At 40.2% G+C, this 16,933-nt stretch overlaps 2 protein-coding genes and 1 pseudogene across 2 annotated transcripts; 2 read left to right on the top strand and 1 right to left on the bottom strand.

Annotated features, from left to right (window-relative positions):
• Positions 1–1,883: 1,883 nt before the first annotated feature.
• On the bottom strand, positions 1,884–3,818 carry LOC117845509 (putative disease resistance RPP13-like protein 1). The gene has a single exon (XM_072291749.1). It carries the CDS (start codon positions 3,754–3,756, stop codon positions 2,266–2,268), a length of 1,491 nt encoding a protein of 496 aa, XP_072147850.1. The 5' UTR covers positions 3,757–3,818; the 3' UTR covers positions 1,884–2,265.
• A 5,675-nt stretch (positions 3,819–9,493) lies between these two features.
• LOC117843404 (uncharacterized) lies at positions 9,494–11,336 on the top strand. Its single transcript, XM_072292023.1, has one exon. The coding sequence runs from the start codon at positions 9,600–9,602 to the stop codon at positions 10,827–10,829; it is 1,230 nt and encodes a 409-aa protein (XP_072148124.1). The 5' UTR covers positions 9,494–9,599; the 3' UTR covers positions 10,830–11,336.
• LOC140220120 (probable L-type lectin-domain containing receptor kinase S.7) lies at positions 11,108–15,109 on the top strand (annotated as a pseudogene).
• The last annotated feature ends 1,824 nt before the right edge of the window (positions 15,110–16,933 follow it).

Below are 16,933 nucleotides of genomic sequence, written 5' to 3'. Positions count from 1 at the left end.
ATCTGTGTGCTGGCGGTCGACCTTAGCCCACCACCAGTACAGATGGGGTGATTTGTGCTAGTGGTTGGCTTATGTCGCCCGCTAGCACAGAACTCGCCATAAATACTCATGTTCATCTTCTTCCCTAGGCAACTTTCCATTTGGAGCTTGCCCGAGAGGAGCTCGGGAAAAGCTCCAAAAACACCAAATCTAAGGGGGAAGGTTTTGCTCTTGATTTCTTTGGAGGAGATGGCTATATAAGGTGAGTTTGTGCTATTCCAACCTTCTTTTTCAACTTCTATCCATCATTTCTAGCTTTATTAGCTTGTCATCTAGATCTAGAACTAGAACTAGAAGAGAGAGGAGGGAAGAAAGAAAAAAACTAGAAATGGATTATTTTTGTGAATAAAATTCTATGTCAAATTATAACCATTACAATACTATATTTGTTATTTTAATGTAATATAGAATTGAGTTTGACGAGAGGTTGGAACGGCACATGTAATATAGAATTGAGTTTGACGAGAGGTTGGAACAGCTCGCCGAGATGCAAAAGAAGGGTCTTTCCAAGCCGAACAAGGAGAGAGATCAGCTAACCGCCGCAATCAGAATTGCGGAGCACTCTGGGCATGTTCGAGGGATGTCATCAATATTACCCTGGGTAAAGCATTTCAGAACGACCAAGCAAGCTACAGGAAGCGGGACCGTTATAAGAAAGACCTTGAGATGAAGATGAGAGAAATCGCCAAGCAGGAGCTGATTGAGTTCTTCACTAGCCAGCAAGTACAAGGGATAACCAACTTCGCCAGCTAGCAAGTACAAGGGATAACCAACCTGACAGCATCCGATGCTCAACGACAAGCAGGCAAAACCAACCCTGCAGCTTGCCAACACAGGATACGTTGCTCCGAGTAGTGCTGGCTCCATTGCAAACGTGAGGTATCCCGTAGACGACATACAAGTGGATACACCATGCAGGTTGGTAATGCCTTATGGAAGGAAACAAAATAAGTTTCGAGAGGTCGTAACCGGCATGGTAGTAACAGCTCATGTGTTACCAAAGGAACCCCTGCCAGAATACTTCTGGGTGCAAGTTGTTACTATGTTGAATGAGTCGTGCGAGCTTGACATCCCTACTGATGAGGGGATTGAGGTTCTCGGTGATGCAATGAACGAGTACATACTGTGGCATCGCTGAGATATTGTTCTGAATAATGCATCGCTAGAAACCTCACGGCCGAGCCAAGATGTACCCATGCTATAGTCAAATGTTGACACGGAGCAGCCGATGCAGTCACATGTGTAGGGAGCTACCAATGAGGTCGAGCAGCCAATGGTATCACCTGTTCTAGAAGGTCTCACTGAGGAGGAATGGATATCACTACTCAAGGCGATGAATGGGTAGATGATGTACCCGTTATTGATCCAACATCACCTTCGCCGCTATCTCCACCTCCCTAGAGGCCAGCGGTACCTCGTATGGTCAGCACATATGATCATAAGGCTTCATCAACAGAATTTTAAATTTATAGCTCTTCAAACTATCACAACATTCAACCAAAAAGATTTTAATTTTTTCAAATTTTTCAAACATTCACATATTACAGTTTTTGGGAATATTACACTTAGCTCCGGGGGCGCGCGGGGAAGACGCTGGTGGCGGGGTACCTCCAAGAGATGACCTCGACCATCTTCGATCTTCCCTGCACTAGTAAAACAAAGGCAACACCGACACTCATCAAACCCGAGCAGTCAGCAGAGTGCAGAGTGTCTCGTGTAGTTCTTAATTTAAGTTTCCCAGTAATTTTCTGTCCTAATTCTCCTTTGATGATTGATTGAACACATGTCACTTCTATAAAATTGCGCATTGAACACTTGGAAAATCAGCAGGTGCTGAATCCTGGTGCTGTCAACGAAAACCACTGCATAACACAGTATGTAGATGCTTGAAATCAGAGCAAAGCACCATACTGAATCGACAATATAAAGGAAAAATGCCAGCCTCAACACCCACATTCTGGGGCTGCAAAATGGAGGAAAGGCAACGACAAGAGATTCATTAGATCTCGTGAAAATATAATACTAAAGCACTTTGATGACTAGGTAGTACTATAGTTACATCTTGGAATCTTATATTCTGAAATATGAACCTCCTCATCTGAAAAGCGTTTGACCCTGATGATAAAGCACGGAATCTTCAGAAGGCGTAGCCATTCTCCCAGGATTTGTGACACCCTAAGAAACACATTCAGGTATCTTTTCTGCATGAGACTAACAGTCAAGAAACTAACAATTCGTTACTCCATTTTTCATAGAACGCTTCCTCTTCACAGCTCTAGTTTTTGGCCCTTCAATCTTACAAGTATAGACATAGCTATGGTAAGGAGGTATCCTAGACCTCCATGCTAGGACATCAAATTTCCCACGAGGCATCACGCTCCCACATAGTACATCTTGGAATTTTATCTTTGGAATCTCCTCTTCTGAAGGGTGTTGACACCGATGATCAAGCACAATACATTCAGATGGCGTAGCCATTCTCTCAAATAGTACAGGTCTGTTTTGGTTTGGACTATCAGCTGGATGCCCACCAAATTGGGAGACAAGCTTCTGAGAATACCGTCTCAAGAAGGCAAGCAACGCAGACCAAAATTTGACGTCAAAGTTATCCTTTAGCAAATGAGCAATAATGTTTGCGCTAAGGTGGCCCCTTCGCCCCAGTGTCGTCTTAGCTATCTCCATGGCCAGGTGAGTGAGCCTCGGGTGCATCTCAGGATCCATGCTTCCGAATGTAAGCGTCTTGAAGAAATACCAGTATGCCTCATGGGGGAGAAACTTTAGAGTCAAAGCCCGTGTTGTTCCAAACTTTACAATACTGTCAAACCGGCTTGTAACTATGATTTTACTACCTCTTGGCGCATACCTTTTAGAGGCAGAATACAACCTACCCCATGCCTCTTCATTAATAAGATCCCCAATTAGCTCAATAACAACAAGCAATCTTGCCTCCAAGTTCGATGCAGACACACGATTTTGATGTTTTAGTTCACATTCATCTCTAAAAGTAGCTAGCTCATCATCTGTGAAAGTCTGGATGTGGAAGAACAAGATTTCTGAGAAACGTGCACGTACTCGTTCATCCTTGCAAACATGAGCGACAAGGGTGCTCTTCCCAACATAGCTTGGTCCAACAATTGGCAGAACCTCCAATTCTTCATCAGCGCCATGAGGCTGTACGTGCAACAGGAAGTTGATGACTAGCTGTGCTTCCAACTGGCGGCCAAACATACAGTTGGCCAGCTGGAGATGCATGCTGTAAGGCTGGCGGTACAGGCAAGGGTAGTTCGTCAAGAACAGTACGAGCTCATTTACATCAAGGATCATGGAGCTCAAATTGTCAAGTGCCCCTTGCAGATCTTTCAAAGTCTTAGCACCTCTACTGTAGAGACGCATTGCAGAATTTACTTTGGACAAAGATGAAGAGCGACTCACACCCTGATTATTGGCGTCCTCCTCTTGGTGAAATTGGCATCTGAAGGTGTCGAGCACATAATGGCTCCAGTGCACGGCGTCTCCCAGCATGACCAGCTGGAGGAGCATAGCTTGGTTTGTGATGTGCCGCCCCTTTGCCTCGTCAATGATAACTTGTGCCCGAAGCAGGACCCTGCGGAGGCGATCCTCCACGTCTAGTGTTGTCGGCTTGGAGAGTTTGCTAATGAAGAAATTTATGGATCTAGTGGTCAGCTCACCAAAGATTGCAGAAATAAAACTCTCCATTCTCTCTCTAGAGTGGGATGAAATGGTAGAGATGTATCAAGAAAAACTCTAGAGTGGTTTGTTTTTTATGGAACAGGAAGTGTTACCCCCTACTGGTTATATGTATATTATAGGTAAGAGTGGTTACTAGTTCAAGTCATGCAGGTCAGTCCAGTTCAATAGTCCATGCACATGTGTTGACTGTATTTTTCCTGATTGACAAGCACTGAATGCGTTTTTCCCAGCTCCATTTTTTCTTCCAGCTTTCCTAAGGGGCACTGAGATAGAAACAAGTGTCAAGTCGTACCAGCAGTTAAAGTGGTAGAAAGTCGATGATGCACAAAGAAGACTAGTAAAACATTAGAAAAATTGTGTTGACTGAAGCATTGGTTTTGCCATTTTACCAGATAACAATCATGTACACTATGAACTTCAGGTTAGAAGCAGACCATATAAGCCAATGTGTTTTTAGTCTTCTAATACGACTATATGTGTGTCAAGCATGGTCAGAAAAAAACGGATTCATTACTTTGAAGATTCATCAGTTTGAGTTTTCTTGTTGGTGAAAGATCTGAGCAAACCAGGTGTGTGATGCTGCCACAAAATGATAATCTGCATTAGTAATGCATAATACGTCTTCAGGCACCTAGACCAGTGGTAGACCATTCTTTCATTCATGTTTTAATACGATGAAGATTGATGATATATTCATTTGTAGTATTTTCAGGAGTAGATATTCAGAGCAATTATGAGAGTGGTGGTGGTCAGTTTCAAGGTCACGGCACGGGGATGTAAAGCCAACCATACTACTTTGTTAAGCTGAACTGCTTAATAGAGATTCAGTGCTAATCTCTATATTGTGTCAAATTATCTGATGCATGTAAAACCAACCATACTGCTCTATTAAGCTGAAATGCTTAATAGAGATTCGGTGCTAATTTTGTGTCAAAATATCTTAAGCTTATGATGTCCTTTTATGTGAATTCGGTGCTAACAATCATGTGCCAAATTTGTTCCATGAACCCTTCAAGGATATATGTTTACGTAGAGTGCAACCCTCGGCGTCAGTGTGGTTATTTCAAAAAGCATTGGTCCTTCTTTGGCATCATAGTTTCACTCACTGCTCTCGATAAGTCCACTTTCTACATCATAGTTCATTGCAGATACCCTTCATTTCTGTATAGAGAAGGATTAGTGTAACGATTAGTTTTTCAGATCATGGAGTCTAAACTTTTGTATGAGGATGCTCGGAATGGCAACAAAGAGACCATATATTTAAAACTTCACCGTGAAAGTTGTTTTCATGCTCATGTTATTGCTTTAAAAAAATCATCTCTCGTAGCACATATATACAATAACCATGAAGAGGAACCTAATGTGTAGGACAGTAGTGTCTTATGCTATGCTATCTAACAAAAATAAATAATAAGTGCATCGTTATATTTGAATTGTGTGTGGAACCAATAATAAGATCCCTTAGTAATTCAGGTAAAAGCTTTGAAACAAATACTTAATTAGTATATCGACCTATTTGAATTAGGTGGATTTTTCTTTTGCCCGTTGCAATGCACGGGCACGATCTGGGCTGATTGCCCACGTGGATGAAGCACAAGCACATGATTTGTCAATAGCCGACCCCTTTGTAGGGCTTCTAGGAGTGCACCGTTTTGATGGAACTTGATTAGTCACTTGTCTGCAGCATTTTGATATTTTGTGTCTCTATTCCTAGAATATTGTAATTTATCAACAGACTGATATATTCTGTTATAACCAGACCTCTTCATCTAATCTCTCTTGACATGGGGCAAATTATTCTTATAGGTAAGGAATGCTTGTAGCTTTGCTTCTCGTTAATCAATTGAATACTTTTGATTTCACATTAATGATGCTGTCCAGATTTAGTAGCGAGAGGAATAACAGAATTATTTGGGCTTATTTTCATATTATTATTATCTTGTTGAATGCTCTGTACATTGCAATATAAATGTTTTATTGCGCGTAGTAACGCACGGGCACAATCCTAGTTATCATAATAACCTGACTTGCGTGCCTTCCTTAGCAACCAGCAACTAGTTGCAGATAAAAGCTGTTTCCATGGTTTCCCTGACCTATCCATCCAACTACCCAGGAAAAAAAAAAGTAAAGCTTTCAGGTGGAGAAGAACCAAACATAACAACTGCAATGCGCCAACAAAGTGAGCCTGGAGAGAAATTTGTACTTTACTAGGCTTACTTCTTATGACAATTTTTTGATAAAATAATTTTCTTTTGACAATATAACATTCAGGCACAAGTAACCATGTCAGGGATTACTTCTTCAGTATTGTGCTCAAGCCATGAAGCCATAGCCCACATGATGTTGAACCAAGACATGGCAACTCAACAGTCTTTTCTTCCTCATAATTCAGAACTCATACACAAGGCAAGTTGTTCACACGTGATAAACCTAGCAATATCTCACCGGCTTTTCTCCATTGCTGCCTCAGATGCCCCACATGAATGCGCCATACATGAATTCCATCATCATCAATTTGTTACGTCATTAGGTGCATTTGTTGATAGGGATTTGATTGCACATTTTCATTATGGCCAAGGGCCAAACCAGATACGAGATTATCAGAGATGATTGCGCGTGTAGTAGAGTCTAGGTATTTAGTCTATGAATAAATACCTCGAGGTGGAAATCTGGAAGGCGCGCGTAGTGGAGTTTCCTATGCGAATTTTGCACCGTACACCCCGGCTCAGTCCCGGCTTTTGCTCCCCCCGCTACCGCCGCGTTCTTCCCTCCGGGCGGTAAGAGCAAAGCCCCACCTCACCAATTTCTCCACTCAAGCTCTGCTCCTCTACAGCTCGCCGCCTCCAATGGCTGCCAATCCCGAGCAGTGGGCACTGGGTAGGTGAGTGAGCTGAGGCAGAAGAACGCGACCGGCTACTACCTGCAACACGTGAAATGGGCCTTGGGCCTATACACGTTCAATGTTAGACCTAGCCTTTTCTTTAGGTCTTCCCTCCTCCGACAGGCGTTTCATTTTCTCTTTGCTGGCATATGGTATTAGTATACATCGCATATGCGATGATTTCTTCATCTATCGCATGAAAGAACGTGTACATGGGCTGTTGGGTAAACTACGTAGCCAAATAATCTTTTCAGTGCAGCAGGGGCCCACGACCATGCACGCATCTAGAGAAAAGTGAATCATTCAACGTCAGAGTGGTTGTTGCATGAATTTTTTTATCTCTTCTTCCTCTTCTTTTGATGCATACGATTGCTACAGATTTTGTTGTGTGGTTGTGCATGCAAGCATGTCAAAGCCCAACACGTCCCTCTCTATTTTCTCCTTCTCTTATTTCTTTCCTTTTTATTGAAGGCTGTTTTTTCTATTATTATCTTTCTTCTTTGTGTTTATCCATTTATTTTTTTCTTTCCATTTGTTCCTTTATTTAATTCCAACACTTTGCCTTCTCGTGTTCCGTTTCTTTTTTTCTTCCATATATTTTTTGTTTCTTTTTTCATTCTATTCATTTCCTTCCATGTTTTTCTTCTTTCATGTTTACTTTTTCCCTTCTTATGTCAATGTGATTTTTCCCTTTCCGTTTCCTTATGTTTAGGTAGTTATTTTGTATCAAATTAGTTTTGTGAGTTCTTATACAAGTTGTTTTAGATATATTTCCTCTGTCCCATAAAATTTATTTATATGTACATATCTGTTCACTATATAAAATTATCTATTCACGTGTGTTTATATTTTGTTCACGTTTATAGATTTATTTGTTCATGATGTTATGATATTTGTTCGTGATGTTATAATATTTGTTCGATTTATATACTAAATTGTTCAACAGTCATGATATTTTGTTCACTTTATAAAATAAATTATTTGACCGTAAAAATGATGTTATAATATTTGTTTGAGATGTTAATTATTTATTATTTTATATAAACTAAATTATTAGTTTGTAATAATAACTAGTTTACATGTGGTTCCTGTTTTTTAGATTGATTTGATTGTGATGCTAAATTATTTGTTGGATCATTTAGACTAAGTTGTTCGACGTTGTGGATTTATTCGATTTATTTGTTCATGATGTTCAGTTTTTATTTTTTTCCTATACAATCAAATATTCGTGATGCTGAGTCTTTTTATTCGCATTATGCTATTTTTTGCTCGTCATGTTTAATATTTTGTTCTTAGAAAATATTAATTTATTCGTGGTATTCAAGAATTTGTTTGCATTACTCACAACTAAATAATTCATATTTAAAAAATATTTTAAAAAAAATATTATCAAAACATAGTTAAGTGGGGTCTTGTTTTGAAGATTTTGTCGTAGAAAATACAGTGGTGCAATCGGAATCCAATTTGGATGCTCGATTTATGAGCTATGACTTTTTTAAATTTCAAAACTACATGCGTATGGGTGATGTCATCAACTTTGTCTTCTCTTGCATGCATGCATGGAACGGTTGTTTCTTTATTCCTCTTCGATTTTCATGATAAAGCTGGACCTTATTGTTCCTTATAACGCTCGGTGATAAATATAGAAGGTGACATTGGAGGATTTTGTCGCCTCTTGTGACATATAGAGGCACCCTGTGGCACTTGTCCTTTTTTATCGAGAGGGTGAGAAAGATGGCAAAGAAAGTTCTCACATAAAAAAGGAAAAAGGCTTTCCCCAAAGTTGTAGGATAATACAAAATTTTGGGAAATAAAATTAATTGGCTATTCAATTTTCCATCAATAAATATTTGTTTCTAGCCATCGAAAAGGGATCAAAAAAATTCTGTTAATGGCTAACCAGAAAGGAAAACAACCTCACATTAGTTTTCCTCCAAAATTCCTATAGATCCATGCATCCCATAATACTCCTTCATAGGGTGCAATCCTTTGTTCCAAAGAAAAACAGGAAATTTTCTTATAGAATTAGAATCCATCAAATACTAAATTTTCTTATACGATTGGAATCCATCAATATTGTTTTCCTTTTGTTCTAGAGGAATAAGGAGTGAGAAGGTGCGTAGGGCATTTTTGCCTTTAGGTTTCACATGGGGCAAGAAGGATATTTCATATTGATATTACTGTGACTGGGTGCTGAGATGTCCTGTACATGTCATGGATGGACTATATTGGAGAGATTCAAAGTTTCAAACCTTGCAAGAGAATTTTCAAAGACTAGGTGGAGAAATCTAATTTTATGAGAACCAAATCGAATTAAACTTCAGGGACCACAAAGTCTATTTCGCTAGCTAGAACCGAGACTTTTCAACCTGCTTACCCAATCGTCGAACCATCATTTGACCTTTTTTGTGATATACAAAAATTATCCAATGTCTCATAAAAAAACAAGAAAGGTTATCCAGTGACAGTGAGCATCAGCTTGCGAGAAAATTGACGCAAGTAGCTAGCGACTGCACTGCAACTTTCAATTGTCTGCACACCTCCACTTTATATACCTACTACCTGTGTTCGCATCATTTTTACAACAGTTACGTCGAGATGCTATGGTAATTTTCTCGCAAATAAATGTTATGGTAATTAATTCTAGAGTTGCTATTCACCTGCCCTAAAAACACTGGACTTCCAAAACCTTCTTAAGGTGGCTAAGTAATACATATGCATATATCCATTCTAAAATTTAAGGCATTTTAGTTTGTCATAAGTCATCACGCGCTTCTCGCCGTCATCAACGGTCAGTTGTACATGTCAGTGCTGAGGTCAGGCTTCTAAATGAGGTGAGAGTTGTGTCGGTTACGGTTCCAACTCCACAGCACGACTGACCCAGTCTGATCCATACCAAAAGATAAAAAGCAAAGGAACTGGGGAGAGATATGCTGTAGTACATGCCGGGCTGGAGCTAAGAACTAGGATGGCCTGTGAGGCTACCAACAAGCTTGGATTACCCCCTGTCCAAAGCTTCTTCACCATCCTCCTAATCATATGTCCACTGTTCTTCTCCCACTTCAAACCATGCACATGCTCCAGCTCCAACCAGAATCGGATTGCTAGGCACTCCTGGAACACCACCTTCGAGCAGATGAACCAGGGCCTCTTGTTCCGCCGCGGCGACGGATCGTCGGTGACCTTACAACCAGGCAGCCTCGGCTACTACATGAGGAATTCATCTCAGCTTGGGTTCAACCTGACCGATCCGGGGTGGTTCGTCATCCCCAAATGGTTTGATCCATGGAAGACGAGCCGCCGCGGTGACGAAAGGATGGACCTGCATGAGGCATCTTTCAGCATCGTCTTTACCTTGACCGTAGAAAGCCTAAGCACTCTCTTATTCGACATCCTCCCAAGACTTGAGCCTCCGTCTGGCGACCCTGGGTATTTTACCCGCTTTAAGCCCATAAGCTTTGAGCCTGTCAAGATCGACACACTGGAGAACACAGCGTTTCATTCTGGAAGAACAATCCGGGTTACCTTCCAGCCACCGGAAAACGATGATCCTAACAATAATGCAGGGAGACGATACGGCGTGCGGATCGATTACGATCGCGTTGCGCACAGCCTCTCTGTCTACCTAGTTCTTGATGGAGGAACAGAGACGGTGCCTGACGAAGCCACATTGCAACTGGATGCCAGAGACGCCCTTTCTCCGGATGGCTTAGTCTTGGCCCTCTCGTCCACCATGGGTCAGCTCTTGCAGCTCCATACCTGGAGCTTCACGATCGAGTTCCCGGAGACTGTGCACTCACAGGGGCCCAATACTGTCACCATACTGTCTTCCGTCCTCGGGTCAGCGGCTGCAGCATCCGCCATTGCCGCCGCTGTCTACCTCTACTTGAACTCCAAGTACCGGAGGTGGAAGAAGGACCTGGACCAGCTCTCCAAGAACATGCAGTGCCTTCCTGGTGTGCCGATGCAGGTCGACTTCGCCGACATCAGGAAGGCCACCAACAACTTCCATGAGAGCACGAGGCTGGGCCAAGGCGGGTTCGGCGCCGTTTACAGGTGCAGGCTTCCTGCTGCGAAGAAGGGAGAGTTCATGGAGGTTGCCGTCAAGAAGTTCACCCGGGCCGATAACCGGGGGTACGAGGACTTCCTGGCGGAGGTACCGCCTTCGCCCCAAGAATATCGTTCCTCTCGTCGGTAAGCTTAATTCTACTATCTCTTTTTTTTTCATAAGTTGTACTATCCATTTATTATGAGATATTCCCTCCGTTCCAAATTATAGTTTATTTTGACTTTTCTAATGAGTAAATTACATCCATCATACAACAACTTATCAGGTGGATGCAGATTGGTCCAACAACTTGTAAAATAATCAATCTAGTACAATAACTTGACAGGTGGGTGCCAATTTATCCAACAACTTGTAAAATGCTTAATTTAGTACAATAACTTGACAAATAGGTGCACTTACAATCAGTGATGGAGCTTGAGCAAAACAACAGGAGGGGCCAGCCTAAGTAATTAGAGAAAGTAAGCTCTAAATAAGCCTAAGTAATTAGAGAAAGTAAGCTCTAAATACTAATGAACAGTAGCCATTTTCGTACTGTATACGAAGAAATTGTGTCTCGCAGTGGCCGTGGCCCACTACCTCTGGCTACAGTCCAAACTTTACAATGATGACATTTTAAGTAAAGGAGATGGACATGTGTATTATTATTTTTTGTCAATAAAAATCATAGATCAACTTTACAATGATGACATTTTAAGTAAAGGAGATGGACATGTGTATTATTATTTTTTGTCAATAAAAATCATAGATCATGACTAGTCTGTTGCTTCTGAACTATGTTCATAACATATTTGTTTATTAGGTAAAATTGAATCAAATTTAGAATTACACCATTCATATTACCGAAAACCGAAAGACTAAAGTCCATAAGAGAGATCCTGGGATTTTAGGTTTTCTTTTACGTTTCTACTCATGTATTAAACAATTATAAAGAAGCATATCTTTCTATTATTTTAGCTCATTTTTACTTTCTAAACAAATACATGAGGTTTTAAAAATATTTATGCGAAATTTGTAAAAGGTATTGTTAGTATGTATTAACATATTCGGTTTTTTAGCTGAAAAAATGCAAATAATCAAACATGTGAAAATAGTGAGGGTGAACTTATCAATATGAAATTAAATATTCCTAATTAAAATTAAATCATTGTATAGAAACAATTAATACAAAAATATAACATTAATTTTTCTAAACTTTGAAGGTTCTAGTACTAGCCGAATACGTTACCATTGCGATACGAATATTAATTGTCAAATAATGCTCAATAACTTGTTTTGACGCGAATATACTCTAGCCTAGCATTAGCAAATATGTTGTTTGTCATATAATTTGGAATGTAGATGCACCAATTTGCCAAGTTATTGCACTAAATTGAGCATTTTGCAAGTTTTTTATTAATATGCACCCCACCTATCAAGTTATTGTACTAGATTGAACATTTTACAAGTTGATGGACCAATCTGCACCTACTTGATAAGTTATTATATTAGATTGAGTATTTTACAAGTTAGTGGACCAATCTGCACCCACCTGACAAGTTGTTGTATGGTGGGTGCAATTTACTCTTTCTAAATTCATAGTTTTTGCTATGCATCTAGACATAGTGTATATCTAAATGCATAGAAAAATTAATGAATCTAAAAAAGTTAAAACGACCTATAATTTAGGATGGAGGTAGTATATAATAATTAGAGAAATTTCAAAGTGCTTGGAAAAAATAAGAGCCGTCCATCCGGTGATATGTTCTTTGTTGTTCATATCTAAAAATCATTATCCAAATATATGTTACAGACCATTTTTTTATAAAGAAATTTTATTGATTTTAAATAAGAAAGATTTTAGATCAAAGTAATATAATCCATCTAAAAACACTGCCTTTTTTCATTTACTCCTATCTTTGACTCTTAGGCGATGTTTGGATCTTTAGTCCGGTCTAAAATTCATGTCACATCGAATATTCGGAGACTAATTAGGAGGACTAAACCTGAGCTAATTATAAAACTAATTATACAGACGGAGGCTAATTTGCGAGACAAATCTATTAAGCCTAATTAATCCATCATTAGCACATGTTTACTGTAGCATCATACTATCAAATCATGGAGTAATTAGGCTTAATAGATTTGTCTCGCAAATTAGCCTCCATCTATACAATTGGTTTTGTAATTAATCTATATTTAATACTCCTAATTAGTATCTAAACATTCGATGTGACAGAAATTTTAGAAGGTTCTAAAGAACCAAACACTCACTTAGCCGAGACGTAACGTGCTCATCCCACCAACTGTGGTTGATCTTTCAGGTGAGATGTCACGTCACACTGAAGTAACTACACTTTACCAAGTCCATACACCATCACCAAATCCATCAACACCACACATCTTATATATCCCACACACACCCGTTCCACCAAATACACATGTATTTTACACCTTATGCAAAAGCATGTATTTTTATTGATAAACAATACGATGTGATTTTATTCTTTTTAATATAATTGATAGCTCTCATTCCGGTTCGTTTAAAAAAAGATGTGATTTGAGGTCTTGCATCTATCTTCTTGTCGGCATAGTCTCATGCTCCACCACCTTCCTTTTACTCTTTGCTCGACTGAAATCTAAATGATGAAACCAATCCAAACTCCAAGGCGCAGGAAAATCATGGAAACCGTACAAAGGTAATAAGCTGGGTTGTGAGGCTACCATATATAGTTGACTATTCAAACCATTATCTAGGTTGAGCAAGAGCAATTCTAAGGACATAAAACATAATTATGCAAGTTTTTCCCTATATATATAATTAATTAAGTTGATTACTAATGATATAACGAGGTATAACAAAAATAGGAAACTTTTAAATAATTAAATTCAAATAACCTCTAAAAATATGAGTTCTTTTTCCAACCTGGCCTCACGTATACTCCCCCATTCTCTTTTGATAGGGATATTTTCAAATTTGAAAAATTCTCTTTTCTATTTCAGTCTAACTACCCATCCAATTAATGGTTGTCTCGAGCCTAGTGTGTGACCCTGAGATTGACTATGTGAGCATCTAGGATCTTGATTAATTGCTTGTTTACGAGGAATAGCTAATGGTATAATTAAATGGATGATAAGTTTTTTCTTGATCATTATGCCAAGATAAAATAGGACTATCTAAAGAGAATGGAGGGAGTAGTATGCATCATTATATTATAAAGATAGTCGACTGATCGGGGGTACAAATTCCAATAAAAACCTTATGATGCTCTTCTTGATATCAACAAATTTTATTTTATTTTTGCACAAAAACATTCAGAGTGGTCTTACAACAGAGGAGAGCCCATTCTTATCTATGAGCACATGCCTAATGGCAGCCTAGACCAACAGCTCTTCAGCAGGGAGCGGCGATGAGCAGCAGAGTTGTATTCACCAGTGGGGCACTCGCTACAACATCGTCAGGGACATCGCAACTGGATTGTAGTACGTTCACCATGAGTACGAGCCCATGGTGCTCCACCGCGACATCAAGGCGAGCAACATCTTGATCGACCTCACCTTCCAAGCTCGCCTCGGCGACTTCGGGCTCGCCTGCGTGCTCGCCGACGGCAAGAACTCCTACACCGACCATGGTGCCCATGGCACCATCGGTTTCCAGTCGCCGGAGTACATATACAACGGCAGGGCCACGAGGAAAACGGACGTCTTCGCTTTCGGAGTGCTCGTCCTCGAGATCGTCGCGGGGAAGAGGGCAGTCGGCAGGGACGACGTGCAGTTCGGGCATGTCACGGATTGGGCGTGGAAGCTTCATGCGGAGGGTAACCTAGCTACTCGCCGCCGTCGACGCCGCCGTGCTCACCGCCAGCGGCGAGTTTGACGCCGAGGAGGCTATACGGCTTCTGAAGCTCGGCATGGCGTGCAGCAACCCGAACCCGGCCGACCGACCGAGCATGGTGGATGCGATGAGGATCATCGCCAAGTCGGTGCCGCCGCCGGACATGCCTCTTTCCAAGCCGCCGATGGTGTGGCCACCGGAAGGGTGGGACTCAGTGACATCTGATTGTAGCACGTCAACGAGTAACTTCAACAGGACCTCATCGACGTTCATGGTTGAGACGATGACGGCGGGCAGGGAAAGAACACATCTCTTCTGAAAATGAACGCCGCAGCAGATTGACAGGTTATCACCCCACCGGAAGGTTGATGATGAATTGAAGGTATTTTAGCTAGTACAGCCATGTTATGTACGAATTAGGTGGTTACCGAAACAGAATAGGTTGGTACCAGTGAAATGAAGCATACGAGATCCCGTGGATGATCTAGTGTTTGTGATGAGTATTTTGCTAACAAATTGATCCCGTGGATGATCTAGTGTTTGCGATGAGTAATTGCCAACAAATTGGTCTGAAATCTTAGAACGAATCGAATACTACTGATACATGATTAAGGAAATAGAAGCAAACTCAAGTATGTATCACTTCCAGGTAGACCTGCTAATTGGATTGGGTTTAATTGTTTTAATGGATTGAGTTTGTTTTGAAAGTTGTTTAGATCGGTTATTAATAGGCTGATTCATCAATGTTTGGATTCCTCCTAAGAGGAAATAGTTTGGGAGTGGTTTAGAGTGGGTTGCATTGGTTTAATTCATAAAACAGAATCCAATTCTTGATGTGGGCCCACATATAAATTCAACCATACTTTTTCGCTAATTATTAAACTAAATCATCTCCAATAAATTTCAATCAATTTGGTTAAAATTTAAGAGTGTGAAAGGGAGGTTTTAGTTCAAGGGTCTGACTCTTGGCGTGGGGTCCATATATATGTCCAGCTACACTATTTTGCACAAAGTAGCGGGCACTTAAACTGAGTCATTTCCAACAAATTTCGATCAATTTCGCTAAAATTTTAAAGTGTGAACGTGAGATTTTAATTCTACGGTCCGGCTCTTGACGTGGAACCCATATGTTTTTTTTAGCCATACTATTTTACACAAAGTAGTGGGCAGTCAAATTGAGTCATCTCCAATAGATTTTGATGAATTTTGTTAAAATTTTAAGATGTGGACGTGAGGTTTTAATTCTAGGGTCCGGCTCTTAATGCGGGGTCCAAATGTATGTTTAGCCATACTATTTAGCACAGAGTAGCGGGCAGTCAAACTCTGTCATCTCCAACAAATTTCATCAATTTCGCTAAAATTTTAAGGTATGAACACGATATTTTAGAGTCCGACTCTTGACGTAGGATCCACATGTCGGACTCATATTTATTTCAAATATATATGAGTTTTTTATATGAGCCCATAGGTTTATATAGCAAACCATGGTTTTTTATAGCAAACTCATGGGTTCTATCAGCTAGGAGGGTGGATTGGCTTGGGTTTAGATAAATATGAGGTGAGTTGGGTTGAAAAAATAAATTAACTTGATGATGTGGATTGGTGTGGGTTAGAGTTGGATTACAATAAATTAGCAGGCCTAGTGCTATAAGCATGAACTGAAAAATAACTTCAGCTTGAGATATCAAACTGAAACATAGTTTGACACGTGCCCACGAAGAATTCGACAAAAAGGAAAGATATGACCAAGATGACTATCACTGTTCTTAATTAAACTTGTTAACATCTTCAACCCAGATCTTCTCCTCAGTTAGCACTTGATTCACCTGTGGCAATGTACAGTAGACAGGCAACATGATTACAACTTGGTCAACTTGCAAGCGAGACATACAGTTCAGGTACTCTATTTGATTAATGAGAAAGCATTATAACTGTGCCCCTTAGTCAAACTGAACAAAAATAAACATCATCTAGTTCTCAGGTCATGCACACAACCAAGATGGAATTTGAGTGCCATATATCTGAAAGTTATGGTGTCAATACCAAATCAATAACAAAAGCAACCTGATAAGGTTGGTTATTAGGGAAAAAAAAAGGCCACAACAACCAGAGGACAGATTCCTTGAAAAAAGGCAGAAACCCCTGCCTGCATGGAAAGCACACTTTTTTTTTGACTGAATCATCGAAGCACACTTAGACAGCAAATAGTTGTCACCAATCACCATAAAGCCTATACTATTCACTATTACCACAACTATTATCGGCATCAAATTTCTTCTTGAGCACCTTCAATTTGTCGACCACTTGATGCACCAAGTTTTTGTCCCTCCTGTGCTGCACAAATGCCTGAAAATTTTGAAAATAGCATTAGCTGGTTGAGGAACCGGTTTGCCCTCACTGAACCATGGATAGGAGGCATGAT

This window comes from Setaria viridis, chromosome 2 (genome assembly GCF_005286985.2).
Source record: "Setaria viridis chromosome 2, Setaria_viridis_v4.0, whole genome shotgun sequence".
In the NCBI taxonomy this organism is placed as follows: Eukaryota; Viridiplantae; Streptophyta; class Magnoliopsida; order Poales; family Poaceae; genus Setaria; species Setaria viridis.
Note: the sequence above shows the minus strand (reverse complement) of the source record. Positions and strands in the feature narration are given on the sequence as shown.

Excerpts from the sequence above, each read along its gene's own strand:
- LOC117843404 (XM_072292023.1), top strand. The coding sequence starts at position 9,600 with ATGGCCTGTGAGGCTACCAACAAGCTTGGATTACCCCCTGTCCAAAGC.
- LOC117845509 (XM_072291749.1), bottom strand. The coding sequence starts at position 3,756 with ATGGAGAGTTTTATTTCTGCAATCTTTGGTGAGCTGACCACTAGATCC.